Below are 15,524 nucleotides of genomic sequence, written 5' to 3'. Positions count from 1 at the left end.
CTTGTTGATAATTTAAAGTGGGTTGGTAACAACATCCTGAATTTTGACTGTGAAACTCTTAAGTGTTGTGTTGCTCAGCTGCAAAGGTCATTGTCATACTTTCGTATTTGAATTCAAAGAAAGCTACTCTCTGTGGGATCGACTCCAACTTAGTAGGTTGGGTTATATATTGACTAACGATCGTCGACACTTAGAATTGGATGAAGTGTCTTTGAAATGTTAATTAGAAATTCATAGGATTACGTGGTCTTCTAGTATTTTAAAGTTAATGGATAAGTGTGGAGATCGATTGACAAGATAATAAGTTGTAGAAATAGCCTCAGCCCAAATATCACGATGACTCCACAATCCCGCATTTGAGAGAATACGTTCTGTAACTCCATTATGTTAGGGTTTCCCAACAAGAGTCTTGTGTGTAGCAATACCATGACTTGTGCAGAACTCATTGAAATTTGACTCACAAAACTCCAAACCATTATCAGTGCGGAGCTTTTTAATCTTCCTTCCAGTTTTATTCTCAACAAGAGCCTTGAAGTTCTTGAACTTAAGAAAAGCTTCATTCTTATGTCTCAAGAAATAAACCCTAACATTGCGTGAAAAATCATCAGTGAGGGTCTTCATGTAGCATTTCCTCCAAGAGATGGAACATTCCCATATAAAACTGAATTGATATAATAAAGAATACCAAGAGATTGAAGAGTACCTAGAGAAATCAGGTTGTGTTTTAGGTCAGGAATATAAGGAATGTTGGTCAAGGTCATGATAACGCTATCACGGGTACTTATTTGTACAATACCAATTCCAAAAACTTTGCATTGGACCTTATTTCCCATTAGGACAATGCCACATTCAACTTTATCATATGTTGCAAACCAGTCCTTATGAGCACACATATGATATGCATATCTAGTATCAAAAATCTATTCGGACGAGTTTCTTTTATCAATAGAGACAGCCAAAAAAACAACAACTTAGGAATCACTTTTAACAACTCTTGCTTCAGCAACTTTCAACATCTTTTTGTTATTTTCTTCCCTATCCTTTTTATTTTTTAGTTTATAGAAGTCCAAAATACCATGCCCTAGTTTATTGTAATAGTCACATGTCCTGTTGAAATTATGCCCTTTGGATTTAGATCTGAACTTCTTTTAGATGTACTCCCTTTGTTTTGTGATCTACCTCTAACGAACAAGGCCTCACCTTTATCCTCATAATGAACGTCAAGATCAAATTTTTCTTTGGACAACAAATTTTGATTAACATATTCATAGAACAAAGTGTCATTATTTTTATATAACGTAATCTCCTTGAAGTGTCTATAGGTACATGGTAGAGAGACAATTAACAACTCACCCTTGTCCTTATTCTCAATTTTAACATCTTCTTTTTTCAGATCTATTATAATTGAATTGTATTCATCAAGATGACATTGATTGGATAAACCTTCAGACATATGAAGCGTATATAAACGCTCTTTGAGATAGAGTTTATTGGCAAGACTTTTGGTTATATAGAGAGACTCAAGTTTCATCCAAAGACTTGCAGGAGTAGTCTCACGAATAACCTCCTGCAGAACCTCTTTGGAAAGACCAAGTTGAATTGAAGAAAGTGACTTGTCATCCAACACCTCATATTGTTCACCGTTCATAGAATCAGGCTTCTTTGACTTTACTACTCAAGCCTTCTTCAAACCATTGTGTGTGAGAACAACCTTAATCTATATCTTCTAGATACTAAAGCTAATTGTTCCATCAAATTCTAGATATCAAACTTGGTTACAGTAGGCATACTTGAACCTTGTTGTGATATCACTTGTTATGAAATAGAATGTATAAAAAAAAAGACAGATGTAAATAATAGAGAAAGAAATCTAGAAACACAACAAATGACATATAATTTAATGTGAAAACCCAAGTTAGGAAAAAACTACGAGTACTGACAAGCAAATTCACTATGTAGAAGGTAGAGTACAACAAGTCCTTAAGAACTCAAAATAATAAAACAAAAAAAAGGACAAAGAAGGTTCTTTTATTCTTTCATTTTCAGTACAATTGTACTTCTAGGAGTTATAAGAATATAAATATATATCTGTCACAAAGAAATAGAGAATGCCTAGAAAAATAGGCTCCACTTCCAGTGAAATCTGATGCCCAGTAAACTGCACCATAATCCCATGATCTATTTAGCTTTCTTGAAATTATGGAAATATCAAGACAAGCTGGAACATCCATACATGAATAGAAAGATTTAGTGGAAAAAATGAATTTGAGGAAACTCTAACAAATTATGATTTAGCTTTCTCTATCTAATGACATTTTTGTCTCCGTGTATTTCATTCTGTTCATATTGTAATCTTAATTCCAATCAAGAGTTTCTCAACTTCTAAGTTTCATGTGTTTCTATGTGAACTTGAGGAAAAAGATTTGTGAAATTTGCGGTGATACAGGTTTTGAAAAATCAATAATTACATGTTATCATTGTAACAATGTTTATGTCTATAGTTAAGTTCTCTCTCTCTCTATTTTTAGCATGAAAAGGTGGACAATCAGTTAGAAAATCTGAAAGCCACAACTCTTTATCAAGCATCATCACCTTGTGTCATATATATATGTTCCTTGTAAACCTCAAACATTGTCTCAATCCCAAACCCCTTGTTTTTTAGTTTACTTGACATTTCTAAGAGAGACGTTGATTTTTTTTACACAATGGGTTATTCCTCTTGAAGAAATTGCTCGTTAGATTATCTTTCTTTCCTTTTTTGGAATCTATTTTTCATGTTGTGGCACTTAATTCTCATAAATCCTGTCTATATCTTTTATGCATATATAGTCCTCTTCATGTTTTAAAAAAATCATCTTTTTTCTCTTCCTTTGAGATATTGCATGCTGGGGTATTATGTTGATGCACCAGTGGATTGGTGTTGTGAAGAATGTGATATTGGCAAAAGGATAATGTATTCATCAAGTGGGATAGAAAATTTGAGGGATCCAAGTTATATGCCTCTGTTTGTCAAAGTATTGTGCAACAAAAGAAACATAGTAAGATTCATGGTAGACATCATATTAATTGGGAAAAGGAGGTACGGACCGGGAAAAGGAGATACCTACTTGTTGAAGAAGCACTTGGTCTATCATCAAGCACCAAGAAATATGGATCTCCTCTAATAAATATTGTCTCCTCAAGAGTTGTGTCAACCAAATCCATGGAAACCTTGACTCGATGGATTTTTAGCAAGTCTAGAGCTCAAACTACAAACTCTTTTTGTGAGAAGAGCACAGTGCACTAGGCATTAGGATCAACAGGATATACGAAATCTCAGAATCTTCAAATTGCCAAAAACACTGAAGAGAGCAAAAAATAGTACAATTATCTAAAGGTTAAGTGTTCACCACCATCTTTTGTATTCATTACTTAATTTGATTTGTCCTTTTCTCATACTATTATTCTTCGGAAATTTCTTTTTCTAGCATACAATTTGAATAGTTTTTTTAAAATGATGTTGATATTATCTTTCAAATTGATTTTCATTACACCATCAATATCTGTAAAGCTCTCATATAAAAAATTATTTACTTCTGTACTTCCATCCTATTGATGTAGCCTATTTTTAGGCCCGGGTGGTTCTACCAGTCTGGAGCATAAGAGTCCCGATACTGTGAATGAGAGTCAAATGTTGAATTCATATGCAACACACCCTCATGATCCTGTTCTAGTTCCTTGTTGGAAGTAAGAATTGTTCATCGTGTACAGTTATTACTAATTCAAATTCAGCTCATGTCTATTTTTGGATGACCCATCATTGCTAGTAGTCAAGTGACTGACTAACCTATTCTTCGTAATTTCCCTATTGACAAGTACGAAAACATGTATAATAAATTTTGTCAACAAAATAATGTTGGTCTTTGACGAGATGCCCTAGTGGTTAAGGCATAGGACTAACAACTTGGGCATTCTAGGTTTGAATCCCAACTATAACACCTAGTGCACCTATCTGTGCTTGTAGGACGGGGAAGTTTCCCAGTAAATTAGTTGGGGTTCATGCAAGCTGGTAGGGATGGCATTAGTATCGCTAAATAATGAGGCACTAAAGAATATATAACATAATGATAATCTGAATCTGTACTACTTAGTCAGATGATAATTGATCTAATCTCTCTTCCTCTTTGCATTTCAGGGGATATTTTGACATCTTAAGTACTTTGGAATTCGTACCTAGGATGCTCAACAGTTGTATTTGTCATGCCCCGAGCCTACCCCCTAGACGTGGTAGGCACTTGAGAACCATCAGTGGTTCCAAGAAAACCCTTGGCATGGGTGACTACTTAGCGGAAGACTTGCTCAAGTAAAATGGAAACTCCAACTACCAAACTTAACTCATAAAGTTTCAAACAACTCAACATCAAATAAATGTATGAAAGTACTTTAATAACCATAATTAATAATCTCCAAGTCTAAGAACATCAACAAAGGGAAATAGTGAAGGACTCCTCAACTACTACTATCTATGCAGCCTCTAAATACTATGATAGATGTCGGGACAAGACCCACGAGACCTTAACAAAGTAAAAATGTGAATTTGTTCTGGAAAGCAAGAAGGCTCATCAAAGATAGGTGGAATACAAATGGTATCAACAGAGCGCTTGTTAATGACCCTGAACACTTGCATGCAGGTCGAATGATGTCAATACATTGAATGTACGAGCATGTAAGGGGAAAATGAAGCATAAGCAACTTGACCGATACTATGGGAATACATACTCACCTCATCTCAACTCAAACGTGAAAGCAACAATAAGAGCTTTTAAAACAGTAGATATTATCTCAATAAGAATAAAAATACAATAATAAACTCTTTACTCTTATTTGTGAGATTCTATAACCAAATACCACCACTATGAGCTACATAATGATACAACGTCTTGTCCACAATGCTAGAACTGTCCTATACCTCACCGGGGTATAGAACTTCTCAACTATGTGGATCAACTAAGTAATTCTTAAGACCAATAAGGTATCATCTAAAAAGTATGACCCTTAACCATGTTGGCATACATGGTTTATGAGGATTCTGAGTTGTCTGAACTCATCCCCATATCGATTCTCAATACTACTCCCAAAAGTGTATAACTCATGCTCATATGTTTTAAACATAACTCTTTTCTCCAATTGAGATAATTACTCAAAAGATCCTCTTAGAAGAGGTGATGCTCAAAACTCCTCATAAACTCATTTAGAAATCAATGTTTCTCTCGCCTTAAATGTAAAAGTATTACACATTTGGGAATACGTAGTTCCTTTTACTATTTTTTTAATATGAATCGCCTTAAATGTAAAAGTATTACACATTTGGGAATACGTAGTTCCTTTTACTATTTTTTTAATATGAAACTCAACTCTCCTCATTATCCTACTCATTAACTCAATTCTTAAATGAAGTTGTACATAACTGTAAAAGATTTCTCAAAATTAGGAGAAGGGGGGATCATCTGGAGGAGAAAATTTTAAAACATATTTGTGACGTGGCCTTGGGCACAATTATTTGGTCGTTCTTTTCTTCCTCTCCCAAACTTGATTCAATTCATACCCAATGCAATTTCATTGTCCAAATTCATGAAATTTCATAAACCCAGTAAATTTTCAATGAAACTCACACAAATATCTATCAAGAGACTCAACTCATTAGCAAAACCTTCACTTCATGAACTCAAAGGCCTCCATTGATAGCTAAAGCTCAGGAACTCAATCAATCAACATCAAGAATTAATTGATGGGTACAAATTTACATGATTGGTGTGAGAGTGACAAATCCAACACTATGAAAGCTTACATACCTCAAAAGAACTAAGTTCTTGGCGATCTTCCCCAAATTTATTTATGAACTCTTGAAACCTTCTCCTTTCTCCTCTTGAAAGTCCTCTCTAAAAGCCCTAAGCATTTTAGGAATGAATAAAACTGATATAAATCATTTTAGATCACTATTTGGGTGACGAAAACGTTTAGGCCTAGTGGGGGTAGGTAAAAGACCAAAATACCCTTCCTTAAAAAGAACTAAATGTCTTAACTAGAGAGGTTGTACCCTAACGGGCATAACTCCTTCATTCGAGCTAGGAATTTAGCAAACTAGGTGACGTTGGAAAGAGAACTCAAAAACCTTCTATTTGATACCTTATGGGCCACTTAAATTTATATGTGCTAAAAGTTATGGTCGTTTGAAGTTGACCCCAAAACTAAAATAGAAATTTTAGTTGTACGAATCGATAGTTGACTTTTCGAAGTACGAGTTATTACAATATCTCACCCTTGGTAACATTCGTCCTCGAATGAGATCACAAGAAGCCAAAAGGGGGAGGAAAAGCATCTAACAACCCCAACTCAAGTACATAACATGCAATTCACATAACTTAACATATTAACTTAAAGAGTACCTCACAAAGGATTAGTACCTTGGTTTGGACACTCTCCGAATGGAAAGAGTTGTGGGTATCTCTTTTCATATCCTCCTCAGTCCCCAAAGTAACTTTCTCAACAAACTGATTTCTCTATAAGACCTTGGCTGATGCAACCTCGTTGGTTCTCAGCTTGTAAACCTAACGATCAAGAATCTGAACAGGCACCTCCTCATAAGATAGGTTGTTCTTAATACCAATATTCTCAGTAGGAACAATAAGTGAAGGATCACCCATAAAGTTCTTCAACATAGAAATGTGAAACACCAGATGACTGTTGCTAACTCTGACGGTAGCTCCAAATCATAAGCTACATTGCCAACTCTCTTGAATATCCGGTAAGGACCAATATACCAAGGATTGAGTTTCCCCTTCTTGCCAAATCTCATAACACCCTTCATGGGTTAAACCTTAAAGTAAACCCAAGCATCCACCTCAAAATCTAAGTCTCTTCGGCTAACATTTGTATAGGATTTTTGACGACTTTGTTTTGTTTTTAACCTTTCCTGAATAATCTTCACCTTCCCTATTGCTTGATGAACCAAATCTAGTCCTATCAACTCGACTTCACCAACCTCAAACCAGTAAATAGGTGATCTACATCTTCTACCATTAAGAGCCTCATAAAGAGCCATTTATATACTAGAGTGATAGCTAGTATTGTAAGAAAATTGTATGAGAGGCAAGTGGTCATCCCAATTACCCTTAAAATCTATGACACATGCCCTCAACATATCGCCTAAGGTCTGAATCATGCGCACTGCTTGAGCATCAATCTTAGGATGGAAAGCAGTACTCAAATTTACCTTTGAACCCAAACCTTTCTAAAAAGACTTCCAAAACTTAGCGGTGAATTATGCACCTCTATCTGAAATGATATACACGAAAACTCCATGAAGTTGGACTATCTCTTCAATATACAATTTGACATAGTCCTCGGCTGAATTGGTAGTCTTTATCAGCAAGAAATGGGTTGATTTAGTTATCCTATCTACAATTACCCAAATCAAATCATGTTGCTTGCGAGATCGCGGAAAGCCAGTAACAAAATCCATATTAATCATCTCCTAATTACATTCTAGAAGATATATGTTTTGATCCATACACCGGGTCTTTGGTGCTCTACCTTGATTTGTTGGCAATTTGAGGACTTAGTAACAAAATCTGCAATACACCTCTTCATAGTACTCCACCAATAGACTTTTCTGAAGTCACAATGCATCTTTGTGGAACTGGGATGGGTCAAATATCTAGAGATATGTGCTTCCTCCATGATTCTTTCTTGGAGCTCATCCACTTTTAGTAGACATAGCCTACCTTGATACCACAATACACCATCTCCCCCTTGTTCAAAAGCCATCACCTTTTTCTTATGAACATTCACTTTAATTCAAGAAAAATAGGTTCTTGGTCTTGTTTCTCCTTCACTATAGACACTAGTGATGATTCATCCCCATTCATCACCACTTTCCACCTTCATTGGAATCTAACAAACGGACTCCCAAACGTGCAAATTTGTGAACATCTTTGGCCAATTATTTCTTACCTTCCTCAATATCTGTAGTACTTCCCATGGACAACCTGCTCAAAGCATCAACAACAACATTAGCCTTACCTAGGTTATAGAGGATGCTTATGTCGTAATCCTTGAGTAACTGTAAACACCTCCATTGTTTGAGATTACGCTCTTTCTGATTGAAAACATACCGAAGACTCTTGTGTTCGGTGAATACATCTACATGAACACTATAGAGATAGCGATGCCATATTTTCAAAGAAAATACTACATCAACAAACTCGAGATCATGATTTGGGTAATTCTTCTCATGAATCTTAAGCAATGAGGAGGCATACACTATAACCTTACCATTCTGCATCAATACACAACCAACTCCCACTCTAGACGCATCACAATACCTAACAAAGCCTTGTGTACCCTGCGGTAGGGTGAACACTTGGGCAATAATTAACCAAATTTTTTAATTACTACAAGATTTTCCGACAACCTTCAGACCATTAAAAAATTACTGTCTTCTGAGTCAATTTTGTCAACGAGAATGTAATATATGAAAAACCATCGACAAACCATCTAGAATAACCAGCTGAACCCAAGAAACTCTTTATATCAGTTGGAGATGTGGATCTATGACAGTTCTGCAATGCTTCAATCTTCTGAGTGTCAACACAGATCCCTTCACCATATATAATGTGGCCTAAGAATGCCACAGACTCAAGCGAAAACTCACCCTTAGAAAATTAGCATACAACTCCTTATCTTTAAGAGTTTTGAGAACTATTCTGCAATGAGTAGCATGATCCTTCTCACTCCTCGAATATATCAGGATGACATCAATAAACACGATAACAAACATGTCAAGATATGGCTTAAGCACTCTGTTCATAAGGTCTATGAACACTGTAAGAGCATTAGTCAAGCCAAAGGACATAACGAGAAACGCATAATGACCATAATGGGTCATGAATGTAGTCTTTGAAATATCATTGTCTCTTACTTTCAACTGATGGTAGCTAGATTTGAGGTCTACTTTAGAAAAACAAGTGGCTCCCTGAAGTTGTTAACAAAAATTATCAAATCACGAAAAGGGATACTTATTCTTAATACTCTTTTGTTTTGATACAACGCCTTACCAACAATGTTTATCTCTTCTCTCTTTTTTCTTACAAAGTAGAACTAGGCAATACAATGCTTGTTAAAAGTAAAGAAGAGAATATGAGATGATTCAGACTTATACATTTTTTCCTATTGCAATCGAGCTCTCTTTTATAGTGTTTGGAGTCTTGAATCTTTCCTTTGAAGAGATAACAACCCAAGAGAGTTGATACTCGAAAAAGAAGGCAAGGGATCTTTATTTTCCAAGAATAAAGCTTAAGATGAATCTCATGTTTCCGTGTAGACTTAGCCTTGATTCTTTTGTGATCTTTAACTTCTTTGATTGAGTGTTGATGGTGATGTGTCCGTTGACATCTTAGGGTCTAATATTAATTGATTGAGTATGTGGTTTGATTTTGTTATCGAGGGCTGCGGGTTTGATTTTGGGAAGAGGGGTCAAAAATTGGCACGTTGAGCAGTTTGGCGAGCTGGGTCGAGCTCGCCGAACCACTCGACGATTCTCCAAAGTCTCCCTTGATCGCCTTTAATTTTATGTTTTGGTTGAGTGTGGTTCTGTAACTTTCGACGAGAAGCCTGAGCTCACTCGCGAAAGTATCCCTTGATCGCCCTTTCTACTCCCCTAACCCCTAAAACATATTGTAACTTTCGGCGGGCTAGTATGAGCTCGCCAAATGGTGTTGGTGATTCGCTGAACGGCCCTGCCTATCGCCGACCTGCTATTTTCTGGGAATTTTTTAGGCCAATCGATTTGGTGAGCCCGATCTAGCTCACCAAAGTGACTTAGCGACTCGCCGAGTGGTTTGGTGAGTCCTATTGCAACCTATATTCTGTATTTTTCTTGAACTATTTCTTACTATTTTTGATGTATTTTGCAGATATGGCTAAACCAAAAGTAACATGTCGAGACATGCCACCTCACAAAAGGGTAAAGGGAATCACTATCAACGAGGATGCAATTGCATCCAAAGCAAAGGCCATAAAAGTCCCTACCACAGGTGATAAGGGTAAAGTCAAAGGAAAGGTATCGACTCCTGAGTCACCGGAGGTCAGCTCCGACAGTGAGGGAGTGTACACCACTCACTTTACCACCCTCTGAGAGTGAGGGAGAGCACCAGGACCCTCAGGTTGCCATCTCTAAGATTGAGGATGAGCAATTGCTATTGGCCCAGAGAGCTGAGCTACATTCCAAGAGGATGCATGATCCGTCTAGGATCAGGGTGCCTCAGACCCATACCTCTCCTCCTGTCCCAAACCAGGTTGTGGTCCTAACATCACCTGCATAGGTTCCTCCTCCCCGGTCTATGAATAGACTAAAGGCTAAGGGATTAAAGACCATCATAGAGGAGAAGAGGTTGTCTACAGATGGAGTGATAGACAGATATATAGAGATCTGGCGCACCTTGAGGTCCCACAAGTTCCATATTTTCACTAGACCCCGTGGCCCTTACATTCCTAATTGGGTTCAAGAGTTTTACACTACCTACGGAGCTCTAGTGCAACAAAGGAAGAGGAAGGCTGCCATATTCAAATCGGTAGATGATGTGGTCGTCAGGGGCAAGAAAGTAAAGTGTGACAGTGATGACATCAACGCAGTTTTGGAGTGCACCAGCAACATTTCATATGACTATCAATACATGATCAAGACAAAATCATTAGAGACTATGAAAAAGTGGTTGTCCCCTCTGTTATCTGATGGTACTCCTAGGTAGATCGAGGCTGGAGCGCCCATAGAAAAGAAGGACCTCAATGTAGCAGTGAGGTACTGGTTTGGCTTCATCAGTAGTTTTATCATGCCATCCCAGAATTAGTCTATCCTCTGCCACACGAAGGCAGCCTGTCTTGGTTGCATCATTGATGCGATAAGTCAAAACTTGGGTATGATTATTGGCCAAGAAATGGCCATGAGGGCTAGGCAGCATTAGACTTCACTTTCGTTCCCAGTGTTGATCACCAAATTATGCAGACGAGCCCGAGTACCTCGCGATGAGAAGAAGGACGTGGAAGTAATTCCCACCTCATATACTGGCATCCAGCGGATCGAGGCTGAGTACTTAAAGGATGTGGCTGAGAAGAAGAAGGCAGCCCCGATGGATTCTTCCCCGGATGTGGACATTGAGACTCTACCTGCAAAGGCAGTATTGCATTGGGCCTTTAGGTGTATCTAGTGCTACCCTTTTCATTACTATGTGTTCCTCTACTGCTCCCTTGCCTTCTAGGTATGGTGCTAATGTTGTTGCTGCTTCCCGACCTGCACTTACCCAAGCTGCGATATTATGGATGGGAAAGCTAGCCCATTTTGCTGATAGGCGTGCCTCCAGGCTAGAGGCTACAGTCCCTGGGATGATTGAGAGAGCCCTTGATGAGTCCAAGATTTGGACTCATTTAGGGCTTTGTTTATATAGATTTAATGTCCTCAAATGCTTAATTTGTGCCAATAACTGGTGTAAAACCCTTGATTTTTAGGTATATGGATGGAGGAACAAATAAAGGACACTAAAAAGTAAAAAGGAGCAAAACAGGTTCAAGAAGGGAAGATGGGCGAGCCTCAAGATCGCCAAGATCACTCGGCGTGTCGCCGAGTGGCTGATCAGACCGCCTAAAGTTCCAGTGTGCCAAGCTCTGAAGGAAAGAACCAAGTTGGTGATGAAAAGGACCAGTCGACAGATCGTCAAGTGATTCTGCGAAGCCAAGATAGATCGGCCAAAGTTAAAGAACTTGAGGATGTTGAATGCCAAGAAAAGAAGGGCGATAGAAGAGACCAAAGGGCGGCTCGCCGAGTGATTCGGTGAGCCCGACTTACTTCGCCAAATGAACTTTAGTAGGATATATTTGGCGACTATAAATACATTTTTGAACATTCAGTTTCATATCTTTTATCATTATTTGGCTATCAAAAGAGTTTTTGTTAAGTTTGGAACTTCTTGAGACATTTTTCTCTAGCTTTCCTTAGCTTGAAGGATTGAAGAAATTCACTTTTGAGAAATTGGAAGTGGGTCTTTGAGAATCTTCAAATTGGAGCTTTGTAAAGACGAAAGCTCTCTTACCTAGTTGATGGATAATCAGTTTGGTAACGGTTTTTTGCCTTTTTATGATGTCTAGCTAAAATTCCAATTATTGGGGTGTGATTATGTGATTATGGGCTGATTTAGCTTATGGGTATTGCTAATTGTTAGTTTAAATGTTATTTAAAAGTGAGTTCAATCATTAATTATGGTTTAATTTAAGAATTGTAGTTGCAAATGCAGTTCTTCCTTTGTGTTCTTGACTTGCGAGAGAGAGAGGTTTTAGAACTAAAATTATTGATTGATGGTTTGTGGGTATTGGGTTGACCTGGGTTCAGCTCGAGAGAGTGAATCCTAAACCTAATCCCACGCATTCAGCTCGAGAGAGTGAATGGATTAAGGTGTGGGGTGCTCTTATTTTGCATGCTTAAGCTGATTCGGATTAATTGTTCGAGAGAAAGTTTACCTCCACTATAGTCTAGCCTACTCACTAATATCTATCTATTTTCTAATAGTTGAAATCACATCCCAAGAACCCGTCTCATTATTGTTAATTCGTATTATTTGTGACTGTTTGTAGTCGATAATCAAAAACCAAAAACCCCATTTGACATTAGTGTCACTCCCTAATTTGAATGATGTCTTTATTCGATAATTTTTATTCCTATGACTGATTTGACCATGTTCATACTTCCCAACTGAATCTGTAACATGTACCGCATGTGGAATTCGACCCCAACTCATTTAGTTGGGTTATATACTGATTAACAATCGTTGACACTTAGAATTAGATGAAGTGTCTTTGAAAATGTTAAAACTAATCATCATTCACTGCTGCTGTAACACCTCTTCATGTGTCTATTGATACCCTCGCGGCAACAATAGAGGTTTGTGAGAGGGGCCAAGGAGCGACTAATGAGGTGACCGCCCTAAAGGCCACAATTGTTGAATTGAGGAAGGATGTGGACCAGCTGAAGTCCATGGATATGTAGATGATTTTTGGGAGTGTGGAGATCCCCGACTGATGTTTGTGTAATCAAGACACAACTTCCAATTCTAGTGTCTACGATCGTACAATAGTAATATAACCCAACCGAATGGGTTGGGGTCGAGTCCCAAGAGAGCGGTTCTGAGAATTAATGGTCAAGCACGAATTCACTTTAGTCAAACATAACTAAAAAATCATTAACGAATAAAAACATTATAAATTAAAGGATTTGACACAAGTGTCAATTATAAAATGGGGGGGGGGGGTTGTAGCAAGTAACAACTAAAAACAGTGCAAATAAGAAAATACGAATTAGGAGACGGGGATTCTTGGTATGTGATAGGAATATGGGATAAACTAGACAATTGGGTAAATGTTATTGATAGAAAATAGTTGAATATTTGTAACTAGGCTAGACCATAGTGGGGGTAAATTCTCTCCCGAGCAACTTACCCCGAATCAACTCAATTTCTCTCGAACACTGAGTTGCCGCTTTAAACACAGCCTCCGCCTTAGCCCATTCACTCTCTCGAGCTGAATGTGTGTGAGAGGGACTAGGGTTCACTCTCTCGAGTTGAACCTCATGTCAACCCAATACCATCGGCCATCGATTTAGTAGTCTTGGTTTTCAAACCTCTCTCGAGTAAGCCAAAAGCGCGAAGAAGAAGTCGTATTTGTAACTACAACTTCACTACGTTCAAACACAACTACTAAACGAAATCACAAATAAACAACAATTAGACTAAAAATAAGCAATACCCAAGAGTAAATTTAACTCATATTCACATAATCACACCCCAAGAATTGGGGTTTTAGCTAGACATGCTAAAGAGATAGAGATCGATACCAAAAGGTGTTACCATCCAATGGGTATGGAGAATTAAGTCTTTAAAAAGTCAAGGTTGAAGAATCTTGAAGATCCACACCCAATTTCTTGGAGTTGAAACCCTTCAAGAACAATGTCTCCCAAAACTTAGAGCTAAAAGCTGGAAAATGTAAAAAATGTCTAATATCCGTCTAAAATTTTTTACAAGAATAAAAACTGAACTAGTATTTATAAATTTCAGAAAATGTGTTGCGAAGGATCCACTCGACGCAGTTATTCGGGATCGCCGATCCACTCGGCGATCCGCCCTTTGGTTTAGTTCATCGCCGTTTTGCATTAGCCTTCAGCATCGTCATGTTTTGGATCATTAGACGACATAGGACTGCTTTGCAGAACTGCTAGGCGACACGCTGACTACTTATTTTCACCGTCGATTTGATCATTTCCTTCCGGGCTCAGCACACTAGAACGATAAGACCTATTGGCGACTCGCCGAACGAGTGCGGCGATTCTCAAATCTTCATTTCTTCGTTCTTTTAGCTGCCTTTATTCCTTTTTTGGTAAGTGGTGTCCATGCTTTCCATCAAACTCCAAATACCTAAAACTTAAGGGTTTTCATCAGATATTGAGACAAAATATGCATTTGAGGACACTAATTCTATCAAAATATAGCCCTAAATGAGTCCAATTTGAGGACTCATCAACACCCCCAACTTAAACTTTTGCTTGTCCTCAAGCAAACTCAAGTTCAGCCACTCAAAAATGAGGTCTCGAACAGTGTTATACAAGACTCAATCATGAATGCACACAACAAGACTCAATTTATTTATGCAAAGATCAAATGTGTAACCAAAGATTCAAGTTGTGACACACCAATATCAAAGAATCTCATGCTCACAATACTTGTTTCAAATGCAAATTCAAGCTCAACTAAAGTGTTCAAATGCCCTCACACAAGGAATAATTCCAGATTCACACACAATGGTTTGTAATTTAAAGCTTCGTAATCAAATGCAACGCTCACACTCACAAAGATGAATACAATGCATGATTTCACTCATAGGTTTCCCCGTATTTTCCAATCAACATTTGTTTCAGCTCACTCAAGATCAAAAAGGTCTTTTTAAGGCTTGTAATGGGACTGAGTGCAAAGGTATGGTCATTTAGGCTCAGTGACTTTCATTCTCATGAAATGTGGTGCTCACAATACTTCCTTTCCTATTCCTTCATCATTCTCTTTAGTGCTCATAAGTCATCCTATTATTCACTTCCCATGGATTTTTGGAAACCCCATTTTCTTTGTATTTTCACAACTTTATTCCACTTCTTTTTCTTTCTTTCTTTCTTTCCTTTTTTTTTTTGTATGGAGGGGTTCCATTTTTCTCAAAACCATGGGTAAGAAGGACTTTCTTGCACTTCTTGATTTACCCTTTCTTTTCACCACACCCCAACTTAGGCTTTTGGCCTTAGTTGGTTATTCAACTAACCAAAACTTTATGAGGATTAGGGGTAATAGATAAAGAAAGGTTATGTTTGCATCAAGTTTCTTGCAAAGAGAGGTAAGGTTCAAGGGGTGTTAAAAAGAGGTTCACACAAGCTCACAAGGTAGGCCACAAAGAGGTATATGTCA

The 15,524-nt window shown here is 37.8% G+C and overlaps 1 protein-coding gene across 1 annotated transcript; it reads right to left on the bottom strand.

The window, feature by feature from the left end:
- Nucleotides 1-6,587: 6,587 nt before the first annotated feature.
- On the bottom strand, nt 6,588-7,081 carry LOC125861567 (uncharacterized). Its single transcript, XM_049541432.1, has 2 exons — nt 6,857-7,081; nt 6,588-6,689 (listed from the first exon to the last, which is right to left on the bottom strand). Exons 1-2 carry the CDS (start codon nt 7,079-7,081, stop codon nt 6,588-6,590), a joined length of 327 nt encoding a protein of 108 aa, XP_049397389.1.
- Nucleotides 7,082-15,524: the final 8,443 nt, after the last annotated feature.

The sequence above is a fragment of the Solanum stenotomum genome, chromosome 4, assembly GCF_019186545.1.
Source record: "Solanum stenotomum isolate F172 chromosome 4, ASM1918654v1, whole genome shotgun sequence".
Taxonomy (NCBI): Eukaryota; Viridiplantae; Streptophyta; class Magnoliopsida; order Solanales; family Solanaceae; genus Solanum; species Solanum stenotomum.
The sequence above is the reverse complement of the archived record's forward strand: the minus strand, read 5'-3'. Positions and strand labels throughout refer to the sequence as shown.